The sequence below is a fragment of the Vidua macroura genome, chromosome 9 (assembly GCF_024509145.1).
Source record: "Vidua macroura isolate BioBank_ID:100142 chromosome 9, ASM2450914v1, whole genome shotgun sequence".
NCBI classification, from domain to species: domain Eukaryota; kingdom Metazoa; phylum Chordata; class Aves; order Passeriformes; family Viduidae; genus Vidua; species Vidua macroura.
Genome location: NC_071579.1, coordinates 10,029,512 through 10,056,334, shown reverse-complemented (window position 1 = coordinate 10,056,334; position 26,823 = coordinate 10,029,512). Strand labels below are relative to the sequence as shown.

The 26,823-nt window shown below is 39.9% G+C and overlaps 3 protein-coding genes across 12 annotated transcripts in view; 2 read left to right on the top strand and 1 right to left on the bottom strand.

The window, feature by feature from the left end:
- Positions 1 to 2,686, top strand: part of ASPM (assembly factor for spindle microtubules) — a 29,081-nt gene extending 26,395 nt beyond the window's left edge. Inside the window, exons 27-30 of one of the 2 annotated variants that reach the window (XM_053985766.1) lie at positions 166 to 342; positions 586 to 758; positions 837 to 945; positions 2,319 to 2,686. In XM_053985766.1, the coding sequence (XP_053841741.1) occupies positions 166 to 342; positions 586 to 758; positions 837 to 942 (456 nt within the window). In that variant the 3' untranslated portion in view covers positions 943 to 945; positions 2,319 to 2,686. Of the gene's footprint in view, positions 1 to 165; positions 343 to 585; positions 759 to 836 lie in introns of both variants that reach the window. The other variant, XM_053985765.1, reaches the window with a different exon arrangement.
- Positions 2,093 to 18,749, top strand: LOC128811843 (coagulation factor XIII B chain-like). Of its 9 annotated transcripts, none has more exons than XR_008438496.1 (13): positions 2,340 to 2,416; positions 3,484 to 3,684; positions 4,162 to 4,347; positions 4,796 to 4,972; positions 5,068 to 5,244; positions 6,407 to 6,577; positions 6,907 to 7,002; positions 7,547 to 7,729; positions 9,193 to 9,396; positions 9,767 to 9,949; positions 10,623 to 10,812; positions 10,925 to 11,104; positions 18,662 to 18,744. XR_008438496.1 is itself a non-coding variant. In XM_053985774.1 (12 exons), the coding sequence occupies exons 2-11, from the start codon at positions 3,597 to 3,599 to the stop codon at positions 10,856 to 10,858; spliced, it is 1,701 nt and encodes a 566-aa protein (XP_053841749.1). In that variant the 5' UTR covers positions 2,093 to 2,173; positions 3,574 to 3,596; the 3' UTR covers positions 10,859 to 10,863; positions 11,105 to 11,437. The 9 variants fall into 9 exon arrangements, 6 of the variants coding, with proteins under 6 accessions (XP_053841749.1, XP_053841746.1, XP_053841745.1 ...); XR_008438495.1 differs by lacking the exon at positions 18,662 to 18,744 and adding an exon at positions 11,311 to 11,437; XR_008438497.1 differs by lacking the exon at positions 18,662 to 18,744 and adding an exon at positions 11,311 to 11,437 and having other exon boundaries at positions 10,896 to 11,104.
- The window catches only part of CFH (complement factor H), a 27,826-nt gene continuing 13,714 nt past the window's right edge, over positions 12,712 to 26,823 (bottom strand). Inside the window, exons 8-24 of the mRNA XM_053985767.1 lie at positions 26,225 to 26,425; positions 24,774 to 24,950; positions 24,239 to 24,415; positions 23,233 to 23,409; positions 22,903 to 23,076; positions 21,543 to 21,725; positions 20,703 to 20,885; positions 20,001 to 20,183; positions 18,621 to 18,800; positions 18,016 to 18,222; positions 17,178 to 17,354; positions 16,354 to 16,530; positions 15,262 to 15,438; positions 14,605 to 14,787; positions 13,708 to 13,908; positions 13,239 to 13,433; positions 12,712 to 13,096 (exon numbers count right to left, since the gene is read on the bottom strand). Coding sequence (XP_053841742.1) covers positions 13,071 to 13,096; positions 13,239 to 13,433; positions 13,708 to 13,908; positions 14,605 to 14,787; positions 15,262 to 15,438; positions 16,354 to 16,530; positions 17,178 to 17,354; positions 18,016 to 18,222; positions 18,621 to 18,800; positions 20,001 to 20,183; positions 20,703 to 20,885; positions 21,543 to 21,725; positions 22,903 to 23,076; positions 23,233 to 23,409; positions 24,239 to 24,415; positions 24,774 to 24,950; positions 26,225 to 26,425 — 2,978 coding nt within the window. The 3' untranslated portion in view covers positions 12,712 to 13,070. The remainder of the gene's footprint in view (positions 13,097 to 13,238; positions 13,434 to 13,707; positions 13,909 to 14,604; positions 14,788 to 15,261; positions 15,439 to 16,353; positions 16,531 to 17,177; positions 17,355 to 18,015; positions 18,223 to 18,620; positions 18,801 to 20,000; positions 20,184 to 20,702; positions 20,886 to 21,542; positions 21,726 to 22,902; positions 23,077 to 23,232; positions 23,410 to 24,238; positions 24,416 to 24,773; positions 24,951 to 26,224; positions 26,426 to 26,823) is intronic.

Here is a 26,823-nt window from a genome sequence, read left to right as displayed (position 1 = left end):
ACAGAAGTGATTTGTAGTGCTTGGATACCAGTTCAGCTACAAATTTATTCTAAGGGAGAACATGGGCTTTGCTTTTTCCTCTAACCTCTAAATAGCAACCTGTAAACTAAGGATACTTTAAAGATCTGTCTACAGAAGCTCTCTTGTCTCTTTCTTGTTTAACAGTATGAAAGAACTACTCGAGCAGTTTATGAAGCTGAAAATTCTATAGATACTTTACTAGACCTACTGCAAATGTACAGAGGCAAAGCTGGGGACAAAGTTTCAGAGAAAGGAGGAAGCATTTTCACAAAGACCTGTTGTTTGCTGGCCATCCTTTCAAAGGACTCTAAAAGAGCTTTGGTAAGACCTAAATGTTTTGGGTTTAATGGTTTAATTTAACATACTTTTCTTGCATGTTTTGGTGGTGTTTGCAATTTTTTTTTCCTCTCCCATGCCTGTTATGGCTGTAATATTAATTTCAACAAAACTGTAGTTTAAAAAAAACCCTGCATTTCCAAGATGGTGAACACATTCATATTTTCTTGATTTAATCTGCTTTTGACCTTGCAGTATTGACTGTGTGCTGTTTTCACCTTTCCTCAGGAAATCCGAGGCATGCCAAGAACTGTTTCTTGCATCCAGAGCCTCTATAAGCTCACAGCTCGGAAACACAGGATAGATGCAGAGAGAACACTTGTGAAACAGAAAACAAACACTGCCTTAGGTGGGAGCTCCTCTGTTCCAGTAACTCCTCTAAGAATAAAAACAGTTTCAAGGTAAGTGCTTAAAAATTAGTCTCCTATTTCTGCTCTGACATTGAAATATTTTAATGCAAGCCACTAATCTTTTCACAGGATTAAACCAGACTGGGTCTTGAGGAAAGATAACATGCAAGAAGTCGTGGATCCTCTGCAAGCAATTTTGATGGTGATGGACACACTTGGTATTGCCTGCTACTGAAATGTAAATAATGTATAGGAAGATGTATTTGTACAGTATGTATGGATAAATGATTTATAAATGGATAAATGATCTATAAAAAAAGTCAAAAAGTGTTAAACTACTGTTTGAAATGTTTTTTTCAGATTGACATTAACATTTTGGTAACTTTTTGTATTGCATACAGTTTTGAAACCCTATTTTGTACTACTACCAAAAGCAACTGTACAATAAAATCAATTAACTGGATTTCACTGGAAATTTCACTGGTGCAGTAATATATTGTTGTCCCACAGCTGTGAATATTACACATAGCATAGGATTCTTCACTCTGATTAGATACTGTAGAATTCTATTAAAAGCAGTTGTTTGTGGGGGACAGTAATGTCTGATCTAGAGGTGTACAAAGGAAGGCTTGGGCTGTGGATTTCAAAACTGGCTGGTTTTGGGGAGCTTGAGTCTAGTAATGTCATGAGGGATCATGTATGGCAGCAAGAAAAGAAAATACAATTTTTCTGTTTTGTAAACATTGCAAGATAGTGATGGAACCACATGATGTTGTAAGGGTGAATTTAGAAATTCTGCCCTGACATTTTAAGGGAGGTGATCTGTGAGTTTTGTCTTCCTATCAAGTGAGCAACACATACAAGCATGCATCTCCTCTGGCTGAAGAGATTGTGTTCATCACAGCATCCCTGTTCATTCTGTTCTCTTCTGCATTCTCAGAATTGCATTTTCTCAGAGAAAGGCCAAGATAATGCAAATTGTAAGATTATATCCTCCTATTCCCAAATTTAAGCATTATATCTCTAATGATGCTAAATCAATTGATAGCTATTAGTCAGTGATGTGACTGTAAATTAGGTTCTTTTTTTGTTTTTGTTTTGTTTAAAAAAATACTTGGAAGAGGCTTGCTGTATTCAACACAACTCAGACAGATAATAATAGTGGCTATGTTGTTCGTGTAAGAAACTCCAAAATTATGAATATCTATAGCATGCAACTGCCTGGTTTACTCAGGGGCTAGGCTGGAGGATGGGGGAATTGTCTATTTCCTCTGATTTCAGCCAAGGTAAATAATCTGCTAACAGAATGCCCTTTAAACTTGGGACTCTGGAGGTTGTGAGGGGAACAGTAATCAGCAAGCTGAAATTGTTCCATAAGCTCATTGCCTGATTTCACTGTAAAATGATAAATTACAAGTGGTAAAGTGTGTCAAATGGAAGTAGAATCCTGCCAGTCTGGTGCTAAGGTATTTGGAGAACTAATATAAATGAAAATAGTTTTTCCTGTGAATTAGCTTGTTATAAAATACCATAGACATTAAGGCATTTGTTGAATACCTTTGAAAATTCAGTTAATTATTTACAAAAGTAATACTTAGGGAGTTTTCACAGATGGTGGAAACTGTAGAGGGAGACAGTAAAGAAGATGAAATTTAAAAGCTATTTTATCTTCCTAGTTGTGGTGTGTTCAAGGAAACTCTTTGCAGAAGGTAAATACACTGAATTCTCTTGTACATTGAATCTAGAATATGCAGAATTGGTAACTTGGGTGCAATGTCTTTCATCTCTTTCCTGAGTAAACACTGCTTTTTAAATTTAAATACAATTCTGTTGTGACATGGCTGATTCCTGTCTAAGCCCCAAAGCTGCAATATTGAAATGTTCAGCCTTTAGTTCAGAAGAAATTTCTTTAGGAATGGTGTACTGTTAGAATATGTACTATTTGAAATTTTGTACTATTAAAAATTTTATGTCTTGAAGTCTTGGGGATTGAAGTATTTTTCAATTTGTTACAAAGCAAAATAGTTAAATGGAACCTGCAGAAGTTAATGTGGGGTGATCCTGCATTTTTCTATCCCTATTTTCAGCACTGATTTCTTTTTTTTTTTGGTTGTTGTTTTTTTGGGTTTTTTGTTTGTTTTGGTTTTGTTATTTTGGGGTTTCTTTAAGTCACCTAATGTCATATTCAGCACTACTCTTTAAAAATGTTTTCTCATATTACTGGGAATTGTTTTTTTGTTTTTTTCAATTGCCATTCTGCTTATTATTTCCTTAATCTCAATTTCTTATTTCTTTTCTGTTGAGTGTTCTTAAATTCCTTTTCTTAATCAAGCCTGACCTACTGTATTGCCTCCTAGCAGCTTGTCCTACTTTTCTGGTAACATTTTCTGAATTAAGGAGTTGAGGCATTGCTAATCCTGACACTTGTCACTGAATTTTACAGTAGGCATTGGTATGTTTGTGCAGCAAAGGGTTCTCATGCTTCTGGGCAAAATAGAGTAAAATAAAGGAGTCCTGCATCAGTTTTGCCCAGTTCAGATTAGGAAGTTTTATTCTACTGCTGATATTCTTGTGAACCCTAAGAGCAACAGCTGATAAAATTGTAGTATGTCTTCATTTCAGCAGGTCATAAAAGGCCCTTCATGCTTGGAAGTATTCAGAATTTTGTTCTTATTTGAAAGCCTGAATCAGTCAAGCTGATATCAGATAAATTAATGCAAAAACATTCATATCTGGGCTGAAATTTTTAGTGGGAAACATATTGATCTTTTTACAGATACACCTTGTGATTTGCCACAGATAGAAAATGGAAACCTTGCCCAGTACTATTACAGTTTCAAAAGTTACTATTTCCCTATGCATAAAGGAAAAAAGCTCTCCTATTCTTGTATGGTTGGTTACACAACTGAAAGTGGGACTCAAGATGGAAGAATAACTTGTACAGCAAAAGGATGGTCTCCAGTGCCACGATGCTACAGTGAGTTGGCTTTATTCATCTCCTCATTGCTTCCAGCAGGAGCATTTCCTGGGACTTATAGGAAAAGAAGCTGCATACAGAAGGGATAAAATGTACAGAGTGCAATCAATTATTTATGTCAAGACTACAGAGGTTTATATATGGAATATTTTTACAATAATACATATTGTAAGGGCATTTACCCATTTATATATTTTTTATAAGAACATAAAGTTTTTCAGTTTTCTTAGTGTGCGAAAACTATTAGTTTTCCCTTAGATGTATAGCTTCTTGAGTCTCCCTAGCTCTAGATCCCTTGGCTGTATTCCATGTGGTTACCAGTGGTTTGATGTATTGTTTGATGATTGGAGCAGAGTTTCTTCAATAAGTCAAGAAAATCAGATTAGATCAGTATAGCTACAAACCCCTTCTTTTGCTTGCAGGAGAACCAAAAAATTCCATTCTTTCTTTCTAACCAAGCTGTCGTCTTTCCTTCAGGAAGATGTACCAAGCCTCTTTTGGAAAATGGCTCTTTTTACAGTACAGAAATGGACTTCAAAATCCATGAGAAATTGCAATACAAATGTAATCCAGGCTACCACACCCCAAGTGGTGCTACTGAAGATACAGTGCAGTGTCAGCCACAAGGATGGTCCTTCCAGCCAAGCTGTACTAAAACACTTGGTAGTATTCCGTATTCTTCTCCTTTCTAATCTCTTGCAGAAGTATCTAATTCCACTGTCCTTGCTGTACCTGTAGGGCCAAACTGCCTCTGACAGGCTGTCATTTGAGTACTCCTCAAGCAGGTTCTCAGCTGTACCTCTGGGGAAAAACTTGTCAGGTTTCACGTGCTGCTGGTTTTGTGCATTTGTAAAGATATGTAAAATGATACATGTAAAATGATATCTCTAAAATGAATCGGAGATTAAATCACACTGTTTCAAATAAAACCATTCCCATGCAAACTTTCTGTTCCAAATGACGAGCGGAAAACTTGGGCCAACAACTGCATTTGTAGTTACTCATTATTTTGCCTGGGATTGGCCGCTTTTAAGGGGTATCTAAGAGAAACTTTGGAATACTCACAACAAAAAGAGCAGTTAACTTCCTGCCTGTGCTTTATTTCTTTGAGAGTCGTGCCAGGTGCCGCGGTTAGAGCACGGCAGCTACTCCGGGGCGGCGCAGGAGGTGCGGCCGAACGGGACGCTGCGCTACCGCTGCCAGCACGGATACCGCACGGCGGCCGGCAGCGCCTGGGAGACAGCGCTGTGCCTCGCACACGGCTGGGCGCTCCCCCCACGCTGCACCAGTACGTCATCCTCGCTGCAAACTCACCCACTGGCACGTTAAAATCACCTGCTGGAGGGAGCCTGCCGGCTTTTCACTGCTGTGTTGTCTTCCCAGGGATAACTTGCTCCACTTTGAGTGAAGTAGCTCATGGAGGTTTCTATCCTGTGAAGAAAACCTATGAAGAAGGAGATGTAGTTCACTTTTTCTGTGACAAACATTACTCTGTCACTGGATTTGACTTGATTCAATGCTATAATTTTGGGTGGTATCCAGACCCTCCAGTGTGTGAAGGTACTCTGTTTTTATAGTTTTACTGTGTTAAATTCTTAGAGAAAAGCTCTCACCTTCTTTCAAGAAATGCTTGAGGGTTTGTACCAGTTTGTAGCCTAAATGTAAATCAAGTGTTAGTCAAAGGGCAGGGAGCCAAGGCAGCAGGAAGGGAAGTAATGGTAGTTGGAGCTACATTTCAGTGAACTCTAACAGGGCAGATACTGTCTCTTACTGTTGCCTTTCCAAGTTGTATCCCAGAGAAGCAAGATCAACAGTTACAGGGAATGTTTTAGACACTGAAGCTCAATAAACTGTTCAGAATACATGAAGGGTTAACCAGGCCTACTTAATCATGCCTTGTGGGATGGGGATGGACCTCTTGAGAGGCATTAAAAATAAAATTTGTAGCAAAGTCCTCCTTAGCTTGTGGTACTTTTCAGAATTGTACAGATTCCCCAAACTTTACTTGTTTTGAACAGAATTAATTAAAAGATTGTCCTGAGGACAGAAACACACCTTTAGCAATTGCTATCTCTTCCCCAGTCACTGGGGGATAATGTATAGTCTCAGTAAAGAAAATTCCAAAAGAATGAAAGGTGAACCAATTGAGATATAGAACAGAGCAGGAAGCAGCACAAAACAACCTTTGCTACAGCTTAGACTCCAGCCCTGTGTTTATTCTCATGACACAGCAGGAACTTTTCTTGAGTGAGTGCAGAGAAGGTGGAGATGCTCAGGAGGATGAAAACAAGGCCTAAATCTACTTTTGAGGATAGGGTAATCACAAACTTAATTTGGAGATAGGAAATGGGCTATGATTATTGCTTCTTCTGTAGCATTAGAATTAATACATAATCTGCTTTAAATATTATATGAATGAAGGGTATGGGAAATCTCTATTTCCTGGAGTCCTACAAAGAACATTTTATTAAGTCTCTGTGGAGAAATTACAAATTTGTTTATAGCAGTACAATGACATAGTACTTCTATTTTATATTTGTGGAATGCAAAATCACTTGTTTATTCAGTCTCCCATTGTATTAAGAAAATTAAGAAAATTTTATTAAGAAATTACTCTGGCTTAGCCAGAAAAAGCCTTTTGAGTGATAGGCTTACGTTGTGTATGGTGAGCTTAATTGTGTATGTGGCTTTGGTAAGAGAGAAAACAATTTTTTATTTTCAGACATAAAAAATAAATGTCCTCCACCACCACTCCCTCATGGCCATATCAGCACAGCCAGAAGAACATATCATAATGGAGACAAAGTTCGTGTACAGTGTACCTTGGGAAGGAAAGGATCTGAGGAAATCCAGTGTGAAGGAGGAAAATGGACATCACCCTCTACCTGTATTGGTGAGTTACTTCTGTGAAGGCTGGCAACTGAACAGAAATGATTCTTCAACCCATGCCTTAATTTTCTGGAAAGTCTCAGTTTCTATACCTGCACACTGTTATCCTTCCTCTCTTGAAAGGCTTGAGAGGCAAAGTGCTGTGTATTTTGCAGGCAATCCATGGTTCCCAGATTAAAAAGGATGAGCTAGGTGAATTCAGCTGCCACCTGTAATTCTTCCCTGGAAAACTGGGATTATTACATTTTACAGTGCAGCATGTCTGTCTGTTTTAGTACTTTAGAATGAGCTGTTTCTGTGAAAACTGGTCCTGAGTCTCTGCTATTGTTACAGGAACTGTGGATAAACAGGAATCTGGGGCAGCACCACCACCACTCGAGGCAGATGCAGAAATAAGGGCAAGCCAAACACATCACAATGAAGATATGAGTAGGTGAACATTGCTCTTCTTTTAAAAAGGGACTCTCCAATTCAATTATAGGCATTTTATGACTGCTTTTATTCTTTTGCTATAGGACAGTTCCTTATTCTTGAAAATGCTTGCATGGGCTACAGATGTCAATGTAGCCAATAAATAAAAGGCCATTGTTGCTTATTTCTAAACTACACCACTAAGCCTGCTCTGTAGTTGTAATTTTATTTCATATAAAACATTTACTTTCAGTCATTTTGTACCCTTTAATGTTATTTGGACATGTAAATTCATGAGTATTTTGTTGTTCCTTTGATTAATTCTTCCAATGAGGGGTTTTTGAACCACATATAGATGAGACATTTAAAGTAACAAATAAGATGGTCTGTGTCACATAAAAAGAATTAATCTGTATTGAGTGTAAAAAAGCAAGAGTCAAAAGTAGGCATAGATGTAAAGTGTAGAGGGAAATAAAATGCATGTCTGCAATTCAGAAAGGCAAGTGTTAATATGTTGTAATCTAATCAAGATCTAATTGCCTCTCTCTCTATCCCATATCAGAAATGGAGCAAGACTGTGCATCTCCACCTGTGATTAAAAATGGTGCTGTCCTGGGCCCACTATTGGCAAGTTACAAAAATGGTTCCTGGGTAGAATATGGTTGCCAGCATTACCACTTTTTGGATGGGCCCAGTACTGTTTATTGTGACCACGGAAACTGGACAGAACAACCAACCTGCTTAGGTGAGTCCTGGAAGAAAAAGCAAGGCTTGTCATATGTAATATAAAAAGGGAAAATTGCAAGGAACCTCTAAATAATCTTTTCATTACCATCTTTTCTCTTTTATTGGAGTTAATAAAGATTCCAGAAATATGAGGATGAACCAAAATTAAATTTTTAGCAGGTCTCTCCTGCTGGGTATCTTCTGGCCTGTTCTTAAAGCCACCCAATTAAATAGATTCCTCTGTTTCCTGAGTGAGCTATTTTAGTATCTAGCTATCCCTGTTTCCTGGGAGGATTCTCCAATTTCTTTTCTCCATATTGTCCATTCAGTTAATTTCTTCCTGTCTTTCAACAGATGATTAGAAGGAATGGTGTGGCCATTCCCAAAATGGCTTTTAGATACAATTAACAAAGAATTAGCAATGACTTCTTGGACTTTTGTTTTTAAACTTTCAGGCTTTTTAATTTTTTTTAATTATGTGCCTTTGTATCTGTTTCATCCTGTTGTGGATTTTCAGATTTTTCTGTGCTGCTTTTATGTATGCTGCTCAAAACAATGTATACAACTCCCACTAGAAAATTACCAGCAGGAATACAAACAAGAGTTGTTTGTTTATCTTTCCTTCCTTCTTCTAATGAAATAATTAAATTTTACTAACATCCTTTGTTAAGTTGGCTCACCATTCAGTTTGTAATCTGCCACGAAAATGAAAATACACAATCAGTTCAGTTTTAATTGCATATTTCTAAATGAACCGAAGTTACCTCATCTAGACTGAAAGGTCCAGGTCAGCATTTTTGAATCTGAGTACTCAAATTTTAAAAATCCTGTGAAATAATGAAATCTCAATTCCTGTGAGCATTATTTGTCTCTTTAGCATCCCAATAAGCCCATCATCCTTTGTATATTTTCTGAGATTTCTTTTCAACGCTTACCTAAAGAGACCAGAAAGAGCACATGCTGATGTTAGCTTCAGGGAAATTCCATGTGAATTTGGTGTTACACTGAGCTTCAGAAATTCCCTGTGAATTTGGCATTACCCTGCTGTCACCAGACTGCCAATAACTGAGTTCTCCTTGCCTTTCCCTCAGCAGAGCATCATAAGGGCCTTTATCAGCCAGTGATTCTCATGGAACTAGTAGAAATTTATTTTTGTAGGCTTTATTGACGTTGAACAGTGGTTTCAGAAGTTAATGAGGTTAATCATTTAATGGAAAGCTACACTCCCCTATGTGATCCTGGCACTGGGTTTTAAGAACCTGTCAGAAAGTATCCATTCTTCTTGCATGTGTTTGATTTTTGTTGACACTTCAGACCATTTCTTTCCATTTGCATTTTTTATGCCTCTGTAGTTTTTTGTCTTGCAAAATTCAGAAGTATTTTAGAACTATTGACTTGGGGTTCTCTTTCTTCACTCCTACAAAAGAGAGCTAAGAAACCAGTTAAGGTGGCTTTTTATTAAAATACATTTTTATTTCATAGAGCCATGTACTCTTAATGTAACTGATATGGACAGCAACAACTTAACATTGAAATGGAGACGGGAAGAATTAGTTTTCCTCCATGGAGATCTCATAGAGTTTGAATGTAAACAGGGATATAGTTTTCTCCAGACTGCCATTCCATCTCCTGGGAGGACACAGTGTGACCATGGCAGACTGAATTATCCAAAATGTGTTATACAAGGTAAAGCAATAATTTTTAAATTGTGTTTTTAATTAATCAATCTTAGACCTATTTAGATAGAAATTATTTGCTTTGCATTTAGTGTGGGACTGGAGCCTGTTGTAAATAATCAGTGCTTAGGCTTCAACAATACAGATGCACAAGATTCAACTATTGTTGAATACAGCCAAGCTTGGAAAAGTGATACACCTCCCTTTGCTGTGCAAGGCTGTAGAAAGGAGGGGGAAGCTCTGCTCTGAGCCCAGCAAACTGAAAGCTCTGTAGAAAGAGAGCTGTAAAAAGAAAACCTTCATTTTCATATCATTTAATTTATGATAAATCAGTCAATTTGTTCGTTTCTTATTCTTAGATGTTTTTATTGTTATTGTAGCCGCTACAGAAAAATGTGGCTCTCCACCCTCTATTGCAAATGGAGTTCTTACTCTCCCAGCACTGCCCCAGTATGACAGTGGTTCTTCAGTTCAGTATATTTGCTCTGACTATCATTTTTTGCAAGGCTCTGATAGAATCTACTGCTCTGAAGGACAATGGACCTCGCCACCAGTTTGTATAGGTAGGTGTGATAAACAAGATAAAGAAGCACTTATTTATCTGTATAATTCATAGCCTCGAGGAACAGCCTGGAAGGGCCATCTAGGCCAATCCCCTGCAATGTGCAGGGCTGCTCAGAGCCCTGTCCAGCCTGACCTTGGCCTTTCCCAGGAAAGGGGCAACCACTGCCTTTCTGGGAAAAGGGAAAATAGGAAAAACTGTTCCAGTGTTTTGCCACTCTCACTGTTTGGTGGTAATGTCTTCCTTATGTCTAGGCTGAATCTACCCTCTTGTAGTTTAAAACCATAACCCCTTGTCCTATTGCTCCAGGCACTACTGAAAGGTCTGTCTTCTTATAAGCCCCTTTTAGGTCCTGGAGGTCTCCCTGGATCCTTGTTTTTGCCAGGCTGAACAACCCCAATTCTCTTTAAAATCAGATCCTTACAATTTATAAATTGAGTATTGTCAGCTAGAACTTTTAAAGCTCAATTTCAGTGTATTCAGTGACATATGAAAGTTTTAATAGAAGCAAGTTAAGCTCATCCGGTGTTTTATTTTTTAATTCCTTAACTATGATATGCCTGCAGTATAATAAGACAATAGGAAATAATTTACAGTTTTAGTGTAGCCTGGTCAAAATCTTCTGTTCCAAAAACAATCAATTTATTAGCACTGATCAAGTCTCTCTTTTTTAGAGCCGTGTACTTTGTCAAAAACTGAAATGGAGAAAAATAATGTGCACCTGCAAGCATTCTATGCAGACCAAGTTTACTTTTACCACGGGGATTATGTTGGATTTTACTGTAAGCAGAACCATTTTGGAGCAGAATCTGGCACAACTTTATTTCAAGTACAGTGTAAGAGAGGACAGCTGGCATATCCAAGGTGTGTTGAAAGAGGAAGCAAGTATGGACTTGAGGAAAGCTTTTAGGAAAGGTATGTATGTGTTCTTCATTTCTTATTAACAGGTGAATTAGGGTGGCCTTGTGCTCTCCAGGTCACTCCACTCAGGTTTGGGAAATGAATGTTGAGTCTGAGCTGGAGGGGGATGGAAGGGAAAGGCCTCTGTGGGATGAGGATGAGCAGTACAGCAGAGGGATGCAATATTGGCATACACATGGAAAAAGGTGGAGGAAGGAATTGTACATCTTAACAGCACTCATGTCTCCCTTCACAGGTAAGGAGCCTCTAAAGGATTGAATTTGAGGAACAATATAAAACAGAAAGTATAAAAAAAGTTTTTAAAAGATCTGTAAAACTACTTAAAACTTTAAAATATACAAATTTACTGAGAAGTTAATGTTTTAAAAACTATTTTAATAATATTAAAATCCAAGTACTTGGTATGATTTCCTATGACACTTAAATATTGATACTCTTAAGGTTCTGCCTGAGAACAAGTGTGACTACAGCTATGAAGAAAATCCAGCAATATGGACAATGTTTGCCTTGCATCCATTTTAGTCTGTTTTAATAAAAAAGCCACTCTAAGGCTGTCTTCTATCTTTCATGTCTAAACTCACCTGTCTGTGAAATCATAGTATGTATGGTGCTCTGTATGGGTTTCCAAGGCTTCTACAAGAGTTATATGAATGAGTAAGACAAAAAAAGAAATTAAAGCATTCAGGAATAGACAAATTCTGCTTATTTAGTCAAAACCCAGACAACCAATAGGTCGAAAAATGGTTGATAAAAATACTTTACACAGTGCATATAACAGCAATACCCTTCCTCTTAGAGAGCAAACTGGAGCAAAAGGGATTAAAGGGCCCTTGCTGGAACAGCTGTTGGAAGTAGAATTCATTTACTCCCCTCACTTCCTCTGGATGTACACACAACCCTGGCTGTGTGGCTGTAAGCACAGGACAGGATGAGGGGGATTGCAGACATGAAGGCAGCATCTTGTTGATGCACTTTGAGGCAAAGAAGGCATCGAATGCTCAAGCTTCATGTGGGGCTGCTGCCACTAAATCACCTACCTAGTGACATGCCACATTTTCATATTGATTGTTTTAATTCTAGTGTAGCAATAGACTACCTTCTTGTGACCCTTGATGTCCCTTGTAACTGCCACCGAGCTTGAGTTTTTCTAACATTATCCATAGATGCCACATCAATGCCATGGACAGCTCACCTTGGTGCCTGTTTTTGCCTCAGTTCCCTGTACATTGATTTCTTTTCTGCTTCAGAGAGACTGCGAATCTCTGATAAGTCAGTCCAGGTAGATGTGTTTTTCCTCCTGAGGATGAGAACTGAGTAATCTTGTGCTTGCAGGATTCTGTGCTTCAAGACCTATAAGCTTTTCTGGACTACTATGACTCCCAAGCAATGCCATCTCCTCCTTTCCTAAATAAGTCGAAGTCTGCTCCCCTAAAGTGCATGATTTGTACTCTGGTACTTGCTTTTTTCTCTCCCTTCTGAATCAAGGAGTGCATTAGCACATGACTACCATAGCCAGGCTGCCACTGATTTCCACAAGCACTTTCTCCTTGTTTGTGGAGAGCAGATGCAGCTGGGGGTGGCACAGACTGGCCTCTCCAGGACCTGGACCAGGAACTAGTCCCCCCGATCACCTAGAAATCCCAATTCCTTGCACTCCAACATCTTGCCTTTGCAGGCAAGTCCCCCAGAAGAACTGGTTCTGGCTAGAGACTGCCTTGAGTCGTTCAAAGGAGAGTCCTTTACTTGCTCTTTCTGCTCAGGCAGTCAGGACACACACCCCATACTCATTTCCAAGCAAGTGTATGGAGAAGAAGATAGGAACAGACAAGGCCAAACACACTGTTTGTGCTGATAATCAAATTAACTGTCAGCTTTAATTCTTGTCTCAGTATGCCACCAAAGCCAGCCTGTTTTCAGGCCACAATTGTTAATAAAATAACAGTGAGATCAGTACAGAATGGATAAAATGTAAGCACAACCCTTTGTCTGCATAAAATGTAAATACATTTACAAAACTAGATCTAATGTGGATAATATGCAAAGACAACCATCCAGTAATAAAAACAAGAACAAATTCCAAGACAGAACATTGGCTAAGCTGCAAACAAAGCACAGCAAAATGGGAAAAACCAGGAAAAGTTGAGCTCAAGTCAGCAGGTTGGTTGAGGGCTCTGTCATTGCCACAGCTGGGCTTCCTCATGTCATTTCCTTTTACCCAACCACCCTTCTGTGTAAAGAGAAAAAAAGGGGGAAAGGCATCAATACCAATCCTGACAGACCCCAGGGGCTCCTCAGAGCAGTGAATAGGAAATTTCAGCAGAGCTGCCTCCTACAATTCCTGCTCCATGTCTTTGGAAGCAAGCACTTACCCTGACACACAGGATATTGAATCACTCCATCCAGGCACTGTGCTCTGAATTTCTCCTTCTGGGAAACCTCCCAGTACGAGCGCTTGCACATAAACACAACGGAGTCCCCTGAGTGATAGTGAGGGCTTGACTGGCTGAGTGACTGCAACTGAATCTTGTTCTTTTCCATAATGTTCCTATCCAGGGAGCAGTTCCCTGCAAAAAAAGAATTCTGATATTTGCCTGTAGATCTCACACTGATGCTCTGTTGGCACCCCCTGTGAGTGCCCCAAGTGCCCTTTCCCCAGCAATCTCCCCAGCTCAGGTGTGCTGGGCAATGACTTCCTGGGAGCACTGCCCCTTTATTCCTGCAGCTTCCAGGAGGCTCCCACACCCTGGCTCACAGCCAGGAAAACCAAAGGCTTTCTGCTTCTCTTCAGCACTGAAAATGCAACAACAGAGCAGCGAAGCTGAAGAGGGGATGACTTACTTCCTGGTGTGCACCGTGGGTATTTCAATGTCCCGTCCACACACTGGACTCTGAAGTTGGGAGTACTTGGATCTTCCAAATATCCTTGTTTACAACGGAATTCAATATAGTCACCCGATGTGGAGTACATCTTGGCTTGTTCAACCCATTTCAGCTCAATATTGTTTCCATCCATATCATCTTCTGATGCCGTACAGGCCACTTAAAAAAAAGTCAGGAGAAGAGCATCAGTATTTCATATAGACACACCACATGTAACTGTTTTGCCCCCTAGAGCCTACAGAAGTTCTTCACATCAAAAAATGCTTCCAAGTGTGCTCTGACCCTCTGTTACTTACAACAGAAAAGACATTCACATCCAAGCTAAAGGGAAGAAAAAAAGCCCTGAGAGAAGCCATGTCACACTGACAGTCACACAGGGCAAGAATAAGCACAGGTGGGGAAGACACCAAACACCAGTGGACTTCCCCATATATATTTTTGAGAGATCCCTCCTTCCCTTCTGCTCAGTACTTCTCTAAATTTGTTTTCTCATCTCAGAGGCACCCCTGGCTTTCCCCAGCACTGCCACTAATTCAGACCCATCCTCCTGGCTCACAGCCTGCTGGGTGGAGCCATGGCCCCAGCCCTAGAGCACTCAGGAGCTCTGCACAAGTGATGGAGATCCCCTCACAATGAGGGTTCAGCCAACTGCCCTCCTCGTGGACCTGTTGGCAGCAAAGGGGATTACACAAGCCGAATTTAAGCAGAAACTCCTTTGAGACAAAAGGAGGACTCACTGCCATTCTTCCCTGCCAGCATTCTGGCCCCAGCACCAGTGCTGCCCTCAGGGTCTCAGAAGAAGACAAGAGGAGCAGTCACACAGCCTTTGGCCACCCAGCACATGCTTCAACCTACCCAGGCAAACTGGGGGGCTTGTCCACTGCCCATTAAGACAGGTGATTGTTGGAGATCCTTTCAAGATATAGAAATCCGGGCATTTATATTCCACAGTATCACCTTGTTGATATTCTTGCAAGGGGAAGACAAGAAGCTCTCCACTTTGAATAGCTGGAGGTGTGCCACATCTCCCAGCTTGGCCTGAAAGAAATTTCCCAATCAGAGAGGAAGTTCAACTGTTGAGAAGGTCAGGTCAGAAATACCACCCACACTATGTTGGCACTACTCAGAGGAGCCGAGGAAAGCAGAGAGAAAACCAAACAGCTGGCAGGAGCAAGAGTTTCTCATTTCTCCAATGTTCAGGCTCACAGCTGCCAGCTCACCCCCTCTGAGCACAGCTTAAGTGCTTGCAGCTGTCTGCAGGATTTCATCTTGTCCTGCATAAGGTGTGGCACTTGGCCCTCTTGAGTGAAGCTACCTGGGTCACTCAGCTTGGTAAATTCATCCCATCTGAACAGAGACCTGGGAAATGGCCTGCCTTGTCCTGAGTGTGCCAGAGCCATGGCAGCTGTGCACTGTGAGGGCACTGAGATGCTAAATGACAATGAGGCAGCTTTATGATGCTATCACTGACAGGAGACTGGATGGAGAGAGAGACAGACAGAGAGAAGTTACCTTTGCATGTTGGCAGCTCTGTCCAGGTTCCATTTTTGCACACTACAGTGGAAGCCCCAATCATCTTAAAATTTTTCCAGCACTGATACTTTGCAGTCTCCCCAGGCATATACCTGGACTTTCTAATACCATCAATCCCACCACCTGCAATTTCTGGAGGAGGATTACATGTCACATCTGAAAAGAGACACAGCTGCAGTCACCTTTGCAGTTGTTAAGACGATCATCTATACAACCAGAAGTGAAAGGAATTAGCCTTGTTACAATTTCTGTGACCTCAGGTTAGTCACAGGAGTTCACCATGGGGAAAGCAATGAGGTGTGGCAGTGGCAGCAGAACACTGTTTGGGACTCTCAGGAAATGTCAGGGTCAATAGGAGTTTCTAGAAAAAGACAGTGTTTCTGCACAAGAACCACAAGAGCCTTGTCTCTCCCTGGGGAGCCCTGGCCTTCCTGGAAACCACAGGGGTAGCAGCTAAATTGATTCCCTGCCAGAGTGCAGAGCTCTGGAAGGCTGGCCAGTGCTGGAGGAGCCTGTCAGCCTGTGCTGCTCAGGGCTGGGCAAGCACAGCCAGCTCACCCTGTGGCCACAGATTGGGATGGGGGACTCTGGAGCACAGCTCCTGACTGTTCCTTGTCACAGGAGCAGTCTTTCCACTTCCATGGCCCCTAGCAGATCTTACATGGTTTAGATCTGGGACTCTGCTAGGGTCTTGCATTGGTCAGAGTGGAGCACTGCAGAAGAAGAGCTGCTTCCATTCAGCTTTGAACACAAGAGAAGCCCTTACATATTTGTCCACTGAAAGTCACTGAAGTGGTGGGCACTGTGGAAATACCAACAGCATACAGGAGAATGACAGAGCAGCATATTTTAGGCCCTGCTGCTTCAGGAACGTTTTTGCTATTGATGGAAATATTCCCAGTATCTCTAGAAGCATCAAGTTTAATTAAAGTTCTGTGTAAGGAAGCAATAGCAAGTTCAAAGTTGGGGTAGCCAAAGAAAACAAGTAAAAAAGGCAAAATCTTCAGAGTATTTCGATAGAGAACTGGCTGCCTCTACGCTAACAGGCAAGGTGAAAGCACAGATTCCTACCTCTGCAAACTGGTAGTTGTGACCATTGACCATTTGAACAAAAGATGTCATTTCTACCCATCATCTGAAAATTCCTTTCACACTGATAGTGCACCCTGGCACCAGGCAGGTACCTGTCCTGAGGAGCGCTTGCAATGCGCGCATTGGGGATTTCAGGCGCAGCTCCACAGCTGACATCTGGAAAGAGAGGAGTGTGTAGTGAGCAACAGAAAACTCACACAGCATGGCATTCCAGAGCTCCTGGTGAGCAAAAAGCACTTGGAGTAATGAACACCATTTTCTACAGATAGAAAAAGAATGTTTATTCTGATATATGATATGGTTTATTCTGCAATGCTTCAGCACCCAGTATTGTCTGCCTAAAGAAACTAAAAAGAGAGGTCACAGAGATCAGCCAGCTGTGCTGCACAGCATCATGTGCCACCAGTTTGGAGAGCGACATGATTTATTTATTATTTGAAAGTGCCTGTCAGCAACTGACATGCATATTGATGTGAAAATAAGATCCATTGCCCTACAGTTATCTGCTCCTTTGCAGCCAGGATGCTGTAGGATTCCTCCATAATGTCTGCCTGCTTGATTTCAAGAGAGCTGGGATTCAGCTACCAGCTCCAGCCTGCAGGGACATGATTGCTTTGCTGATCTACCCTGCTTGTTGTTTCCCAGAAGCCAGAAAAATAGGTGTGTTAGCAGCCCATTCAAAGCAAGTCCCTTGCTGGCTTTATTGGCCTGACTCACCTGCATGCCCAAGTAAAAATTATTTTAATTTTTACAACATGAAAGGCTAAGAAGCATCATTGACTACTTGGAAGTAGAACCTATACCTTCACAAAAGGGTGGTGCTGTCCAGTTTCCCTTCCTGCAGATAATTTCAAGGGAACCAACAGTCAGGAACCCTGAATCACACTGGTATTGAACTGTTTCACCAGGCTGATAAGATTCCTTCTGTCTGCCTTCAAATTGAGCATTGGCAACTTTTGGAACACTTCCACATGACATTTCTGAAAAGATAACAGAAATCTGATGCTTGTGCTACTGTGATACACATTGAAGAAGTGTACTTTTTCTATCAAACAGGTGCTTTAGAGAGCTATTTCTAACATCAGCATAGTCATCTACTAACAGTGGATTACATAATTATATCATAATAGTTAGGTAATAAATGTATAAAAGGTATATATGTGTAAATAAAGGTATAAAATGTATACAGAAAATTAAATAAGACATTCCCCCAAATATACAGATTTCAGCTGCTCAAATTCTGTTTCTAAACATGCCAGAAAGTTTTACTCGAGGCTTTTTGTCCCTTGCTACACTGATGTGATTTCCATCCCTGAGGCACCATAGCAACTTTAAGTCACCAGTGAACTCTGTAGAAAAGAGATCCTTGGATCATGAGGATATGCCTAGGACTCATCTGGCAGAGGTACGAACTGAACAAAGACTACAAGAATATGAAGGAATATTTAAAAACTAAGCTGCATTAAGAAAGTCAGTTTTGCATCCAATCAGGATTGTTCTGAAGACATCCATGATGGAAGATAAGATTCCACAGCAAAATATAGAGTAGAAAAATGCACTTTTACTGATCAACCTCTAGTTTAAAATTCCTTCCATTTCATTGCTAAATGCACTTAAAAAAAAAGTAATTTTTGATATTACCCAAGCATGAAGGAGTTGCAGTCCAATTTCCCATAGTGCAATTTATCTCTGTTGATCCATTTAACGTGTATCCAGAATGAGAAACATACTTAAATCTAGCACCAGGCAGATAAATTATTTTCCCTTCTCTTTCAATTCTTAAGTTTGGATTTTCCAGCCTGGGAGCATCAGCACATTCTACAGATTTTGGTGGGAAACATGGTCTTTCTAAAAAACACACACAACACAGATAAACAGTAATGCAAGACAATCAGTATTGCAACTGTAACTAAGTAATAAATAATCTACAGAATACAGGACATTGTTTAAGGTCCCCAGTCAAAACTGAGACTCTGTTATGCAATATACTAAACAAAAGAAATAAGCACACAGCTCTTGAGGGACTACCTGAAAATTGTATAGACCATCTCAGATAAGTCTGTGTAAATGAAAAGACTGCAGTTATTTGCATCCTATTTAGCAACTTATGTTCTACTGCTTTCCTACAGTTCCCTGTCCATGGTAATCTTAGGTAAGTAACAGCAGCCTACTGCTCGTGATGACTGCAAATGAGCAACACAGATATTCATAACAAAAAGATGGAAAAAAAATATGCCAGTACTGACCCACACAGTAAGGTGGCGATTGCCATTTCCCTTCTATACAGGTTATTTCCTTTGTACCGATGAGCTCGAAACCGTCAGGACATGAAAAAGATGCTTTACTCCCATTCCTGAAGTTTCTTCCTACTGTTGTCTGCTGAGCACCAGGCACCTGAGGTGGAGGTGGGCACACACTCTCCTCAACTAAGGACACATAGTCATGTTACAATAGAACAAAAAGAAAGTGTAGCAGTTCAGCAGAAATTACAACATAAACAACTGAGAACTGAGTGCTAGAGAACTCCAATAGCTATCTCGAGCTTTAATTAATACTATGATCATTTTGTTCTGCTTCAAAAACAGCAGAGCTGCCTTCAGCTGCTCATATGCTTTCAGAGTCATGGAAAAGACAGTCACAGCTGTCTACACCAAGCTAAGATGGAGTTTCTTGTAGTCCCTCCTTTCTCACACAGCTGCACACTCTTGTGTGCTTTTCCTGTTCCTCTCTCTGTAATGAACTATTTTAGGAAAACTGAACCAATGTCTGGAGTTTTGTTTTTTCTTCAGACTAAGCTGACAGAGCTAAATGAAAAGAAAAAAATAGGCTAAAATTTTTCCACTCCAAGAATGAAGGACTCTTTCTGCCAAAGGAAAGAAAAAGGGAGAGAATGAGGTAGATCTAGAATGAGGACAGAGATACGAGGAGTCATCCAGAGCTTGGTTTCTTGCTTCTAGTGGTTCTAGAAAACTAAGGTAGGGACAGTGATTGCCATATTTTTCCCACTTTCAGGCATCATTTCCCATAAATCTGGTATAACCAAAGCAAGGACTGAGGCAATGGTTGTTTTACAATCATGCTTTCTACAGACAATATCCTGTTCTGCAGCCCTGAAGACTGGTGTGTGACCAGACTTCTGGTGTGTGTTACATATGGGCAGCCTCCTCTGGGTCTGTGCTTTTTCACTGGCCAACTCAGTTTTTTTCTCATAGTTTCACTAGGAAGCAATTGGAAAAACAGAGGAAAAAAAAATAGACTAGAAAAACTTTGAAGGCTTAGAGGAAATAAAGGAACTTTGACTGGAGCTCGAGCTATGTGCTGTCTGTTTTGCATCAGGGTAAAGCCCTTTTGAAGAATTGAGCTTGAATTTATCATTGCATATTTTTTCACATCGGAAGCACCAGTGACAGCCATTCCAATTGTCAGAGTAGAGAGCATTAAGTCTGCCTTACTGAAGTATCTCTAAACCTAGTTAACTGCTCCAATGATGGCCACAACTACCCTTTAGCATATGATCAAGTAAACACTTCTATTTCAACCTAGTCACACAGCAATGCTAAGAATCCTTAATAATGAGTATTTATCATGCCTGCATCAAAAGAAATGGTGCAAATGTAAGAACATACCTGTACATGCAATCTCTGGTGTCCATCTCCCAGACACACAAGTTGCCTGTTTAACATTTTCATCATTTGATGTACATTTATAATGTATAACTTTATGGAACCCAGTCCTCCTTCTTGACATGGGAGACCGGCCAGAGCGCACCAGCACAACATACTCTGGAATCACACATTGAGGGGATGCATCTGAAAAAAAAAATTAAAAAGCTTAAAAAATAGATTTAGATCTGACAATATATACTGATGAAGATGTCATCAGTTGTACAGAAGTTCCATGTGAATCTGAGGAAGAACTTTACTGGGTGGGTGCTTGAGCAGGGAGGTTGGACCAGATGACCCACTGTGGTCCCTTCCAACCTTATTCATTCTGTGACTCTGTGACAAGGACTAATCCACATAAAAGTGGTTAGGGTGGGACAAATGTAACACATTGTGACTATTAGCATTACTTTTAACTCCTTTTAATAATTGACTTTAACCACTGGGCAAGTGCCTATTTTCTTCCCTTTACAAAGCTCTAGGTGCAGAGTCTTTCCAGGATGAAGGATACTTCCATTTAAAAGGAGTAAATTAAAACCACTCAGTTTTGATGCATTAAACTATAGCATATCTTGCTACATACTGATGGCTGAAGTCCATTTTGTAGTCAAATTTTGTATACAACTATGTTGCACTCACATCTGAAGTATTATGGAAACAGATTACCAGCACAAACAGGTAAAGGCTTCCATTCTCCATTAAGACATTTTATTTTCATTTCCTCAGTATTGTCAGAGCCTGGTTTACATCCACAAGTTACTTCATCCCCATGTGAATACTGGTCCTGGTCTGCCTGATGCAGAACAACATTTGGGATAGAGGAAGGTGATTGACAGGGCACTTGGTCTTCTGTTGAAAAGAGCAGAGGCATTCCACAATAATACAGGAATCACAGATCAATAGCTGAAAAAACTTAAATAAAAATAACTATATTTGCATTTGGTGAACCAAACCTACACCCACTAATTGTAGCAACTAAATTTCAACACGGCTGGGGTACGTATATCTTTTAGCCAGTTTTCTAAATTGCTTTTCTGTCTTTTCCCTTCTTTTTCCAACACTGGCATGATCCACAGGTAGTTTCACTTGACAGTACGTTCCCAGACTGTTGGTACATCAGCCATAAAAATTGAGGAAAACTTCAATTAATTCAAGTCACCTGAATCACTGATTCTGATCAGCCAAAATTAAAATTGATCTTACACCTGCACATTTGTAATGGGCCCTTTCAGTTAGGATTATTACAAGAACTGAAAACCATTGTAAGGTCTCTTACAGGACTGCAGAGCTGTCACCTCTCTGTGAGAACTGCACTTCCTGCTTTGCGCTGGCACTACTGCAGCAGTAGTGACAGCACAAGGTAATGGCTTGTCATGCAATTTTATTTTATTACTTTGAACAGAACATTACATCTGCAAATACATATTTTTAATTGTGAAAATATCTATGAGGTAATAGCCTTCAGAGAATTACAGACTTCTCAGAAGTAAGAGCTGTGTAGATTACCAATGCAAGAGGGAAGAGATGACCACTGTCCATCAATACATTCTATTTCCTTTGATCCAACCAACTTAAAATCGCTGTTACATTCATATTGCTTTCTGTCCCCGTGCTGGTACTGTTCCACAGAGCCATCAACAATACTTCCATTGGGAATTTCAGGGGGAGGTCCACAGCCTTTGACACTCACTGAAATCAAGAGATCAAGTCTATGCTCTGAACTCAGTATTTCCACCACAGTTATATGTTAAGTACAACATAAAACAAATTGAATGTATCAATTAAAGTGAAGGAAAATCAGTGGAATGGGTTAAACAGGTCATTGATTTATGCCTTTGAATATCTGGATTTGTGCTGGGCTGGAGATCACAAGCAGATACATGTGACCAGGATCACTCTTGTTTCTCACTTCTATGCACTGTCAATGCCTGCTCTGAGAAAAATGGTTGATAAAACTAACACAGTTTTAAGAGAAAAACAAAAAAAAACCAAAAAAAAAAAAAAAAAAAAAAACCAAAAAAAAAAACCCACCAAAAATAAAATTACAAGAATAGTAACTTCAGTATTCTTACAAGAAAATAAGAAAATTGACAATTCTGCAAGGAATAACCTATGTCCTAAAAATGACCCAGAAAAAAAAAAACCAAAACCAAAGCAAAAGCACCCCCCCACACACACACTGTATATTAAAGGAATTTACTTTTGATGCAGTGAGTGGAACTCCTATTAAGGGAGCTTAGAATGTTCCTGAGCTAGAGTCAAATATATGAAATAGACTTGTTTTTAAATGCAAAAGAGTGTGAGCAAAAAGAAGGATGACATAGTAAAAGTCAACAAAATAGTGACTGAGTGGGAAGAAAGGGAGGTTCCTTTTTTCTCTCAAGCTTTGTGAAAGCCAATGCACTTCATAAGAGGGCTCAGCACCAGCACAAGAAGTTCTCAGATGCCAGGAAGTTGTGTACTAAGTTAAGAATGCTAAGTACAGGGATACATATTTTTCCTTCAGTATGAATGTACTCATCCTACTATATGAAACTAAGAATTTCAGAGGAAAATCCTTCACTGGGTTTCTTTTTTTTTTTGGGTCCAGCTCTGTGTAACTGCCAAAACAGTTTTTTTCCCTTCAATTTTATGTGATCAGAAAAAAAAGAGCACAGGATGCAATATCTGATGGGTATCAATATTGGGCAACGGCAAAACTAGGACCTTTGGAATATAGTAAGAGAGGACACTACTCAAATTAATCATTGCCATACTGCACATGATTTATGAAGCTGTGAACAAATTTTCAAACATTAAAGTCAATAACCTGATTAATATTTTGTTCAAGCCATTTACCAGCTCAGTTTCAGTATTGCAGAGTTACCTTGACACACTGGTGGTGATGGAAACCATCCAAAGTGGTAGCACTGAGTAGAGGCAGGTCCCACCCTTATGTAGTTTCTTGCACAGGTAAATTTCACAACAGCTCCACTGTGGTATTTACCCTCTTTGGGAGAGAAATCTCCATTGCTCAATGACAGCAGTGCACATTCAATTTCTATGGAGAAAAAATATTTTAGTGTATAGTGGACAACCTACAGAAAGTACATGAAATGCTACTGGTTAGAACAAAACCAAAGGAAGGCTTAAAGAAAAAAAGTTCACAGAGTGTATACAGAGAGTGACACTGATTAGCAATCACAAAAATATTCACCATGACACTGGGGTTCTGGACTCCATTCTCCATTTTGGCCACACATTGTGATATCAGTTGGCATGTCATTTGTAGTTTTATATCCCTCCAAACATGAATACTCAATTGTATCTTCAGGCATGAACACAGTTTTTTTTGTGTGGTGAATCAAAATGTCCCCTGGTGCTTTACATGATTCTGTAGAATAAAACAAAGTTAGTGTATTTAGTTATCCAGGAACACTGCCCTTTGGAAGCATCATCCCTGTATTTGAAACATCAATAATATCAGAATATTATTGTAGAATATGCAGCATATTCACATATTATCTATTGTATTAATCTTCCAAAATTTGTCTAAAAGTAATATTTAAGGTAAATATTTCTTCCTTAGATTAAATTATTTCCTTTTGCTACATATTATTATCATTATCAGTATTATCATTATTATTAATTTAGGTGTCACAGCAAATGGTTTGTACTGCTGTTCCCATGGTCAGTTGTGAGTCAGAAAAAAGCCAAAAAATCATACGTAAAGGTAGTCTGAAATAAAAGGACAAGATAAAATAGCAGCTGAAGTTGGTCAATATTATGACCAACATATAACAATACAAGATTAAGTCTCTTACTGTATGACACCTGTGTTCAGGAGAGGAAGGAACTTTGAAATAATGAATCTTGTCTCTTTTTTGGTCACATTTAAATAAAGTTCTTGGTGGAATGCCTTGGTTCACAGACATTGCTTCATAAATTGGGAGTAAATTTGGCCAAATGTACCATGTATCAGGTAAGAACCACTGAAGAGGTCAGTGATTACCATTAACTTAGTTCTAAAAAGATCCAAAAAGATCCTTTACATTTTCTCTCTATTTCTTGGAGCCTGAGAGAGGTTAATCTCTGGAGGATCAGCCTGCCCAGTAAGAAACCTCTACAAATCAAGGTGACAAATCTCTGAGGCCAGAGAACACCATGTCCACAGGACACACTGGTGACAATGACAGGGAGCTCTGAAACATTTAGCTACTCACTGATGCACTTTGGAGGTGGAGTCCAGCCACTCTCTTGGCACTGTATGTGTCCTGTTTCTTGTCCTTCTGGAGTCACAAATCCAGCATAACATTTATACAAGATCTTCTCTTTTAAATTGAATGTTCTCCTACCTGAGTTCAAATAGCCATTCTCAAAAGTGATATCCTGGCACTTTTCTGAAAGAGAGAGACAAGATTTCTTCCAAGTAAAGCACTGCTAAACTACATGCATAAAAATCAGAGCAGAAGGATAACAATAGAAGTAGCAGTAGGATTCAGAAAATTGTTTAATACATGGTCAATTGAATACATTTTTAATTCCATACATTGTTAATACATAATGCTTAATATGTTGTTTAAATGAATGGAAGTCTTGGTTGGAGGTTTCAGTCCTATATTCTGAGAGAAATCTTTTGTAGTCTGTTAAATTCTTTACTGCTAAATCATTCTGTGAAGGATAGTCTTCATTTTCAGAAATTGCTGCTACAGCAAATCGTTTAAGATAGAAACCTCAGCAAAATACAAGCACACTCACTTTTACGGGTACATCTTGGAGGAGGTGCCCAGCCATTGCTTGTGCATGTGACCTCTTCATGCTGAGCCTGGTAGTTGTTATGGCAGACATATGTGACTCTCTCACCTTCCTTGAAAAAATCGTTCCAGCCGCGGTATGGGAAATAACCATTTTCCAGCTCGTTGATGAAACATTTTTCTAAAGAAGGGAGGAAAGTACATTTAACCACAGAAATTTCTACAGCAAGAACTGAGGGAAATTAATCCTTAAGAAGCTTTACTAACAAACAGGCCTCCAAGCACCTTTCTGTAGCCTTGTATCACAAAAAGACACTCGTGTGCAAATTTGAATGAAAGCATGATTTGTCTGAGTGCCTTGTGATTAATGGACCACAAGATCAGAAGTGGAAGTCACTACATAAAATAATATGAGGTGGCCTAGTAACCAAAAATCTCTTACCTATTGTTCACAAGCAAGCTTGGCTCACTTCAGTGCTTCTCACATCAGTTTGGTCTGGTATGTCTCTAAAATGTTGGTGTATGCCCAGAGTGAACTCCAGCATTTGTCTCCAGGAGATTTTATCACCTCTGTGGAAGTGTAGCAGCCTTTCAAACCAGCTCTAGAGATTTTAGCAACAGCTTAGCATGCTGGCTCTAAGGCCTCCTGTCCCCAAGAGCCCAGATGTAAGGCAGATGGCTGAAAAAATGTTATACTGTGTTATCTGAGTGCCTTTCTCCAGGCAGGGCTCCTCTCATCTCCTGCACTGAGCACCACTCCACCGAGAGCAACAAGGAAAGAGCAACCTTTTGTAATCCACTTTTGTGCCCTACCAGTAGGTAGGAACTTTGCTGTGACTGAAGATGTGTGAGAGGAGGCCTCATCTCGCTGCTGTAGATTAATTTTAATTCCAATTACTTTTAAGTCTGAGTCAGTGTATCTGGTTCTCTTGCTGTTACCATGATCCATTTCAGCTTACTGCAAAAGCGTGACACCTTTTCAGCTCTAAAATTTAGTCTTCCAAAGGGACCAGGCAATGATTCTCAGAGAAGATGAAGACTAAGTGCCAAAATGCCCAAGCCACAGAAAGGAGAATATATTTACATAGAGTAGGAACTCAGAAAGGAGAATATATTTACATAGAGTAGGAACTCTGTTGTGCAGCTGTGGTGCAGGTGAAAGTACATGCTTTCATGTAACCCAGAAGCTAGAGAAGAGGAAGGTTTACTATATATTTCTTACTCTTACAAATATTTTCAGGAGTAAACAATCTTCAAAATCCAAAAGCTTAATTTCAGTGTCCCCAGGTGACACTTTGTGCTCTGCAAATAGGAAGACAGTCTGGGTGCAGTTCCAGGGGTCACCTAAAGCAGCTTGACTTTCAGCAACTGTTTTGTGTTCCATCAGAACAAGTTCTGCTGCACAGATCTTTGATAATTAAACCAGAATTGAGTATATAGTGGAAATATACTTACTCAGGCATTTTGGCTCTGGAAACCAGCCCCTTTCAGAACAGGTAATTCGAACCCAGAAATATCCAGTGGGGGTTGAATAGCCATCGAGGCAGTAGTAATCTACAGTCTGTCCAAATCTTTTTGGAAAGTAAAAGTTCCTCTGGTTCTCATATGCAGAACTTAATCTGCCATTTTCTATAAGTGGGTAGTCACACGGTTTCCCTTGAAACAGAATGGAACAGCAACAGTATCAACACATGCACGATAAAAAGCTCAGGACACAATTCAGATTCAGCTTCATCATCTGAGTATTTTCAGAAATGGATAGAACCAGGACTGCACACCCTGGCAGATGGTAAGGAGTGCAGGAACAACCAAGCTCTGTTCCTGGGTCTTTGCCTATAGCTGTGTTACTTCCCTCAATTCCATTGCAACCAACAGAAATCCAGCCAGCACTCTCAGCAGACTCCTGAGGGTGATTTGTGAGACCAAATGTTAGTACTCATTTGTTCAGTGAGATGACACTGTAGAGGGTCTTGATTAAATTTACTATTCTGACCACAAAGGGAACCCAGTCATCTGGCTCAGATATATAAACTGAACTGTGAACTGTTAAAATT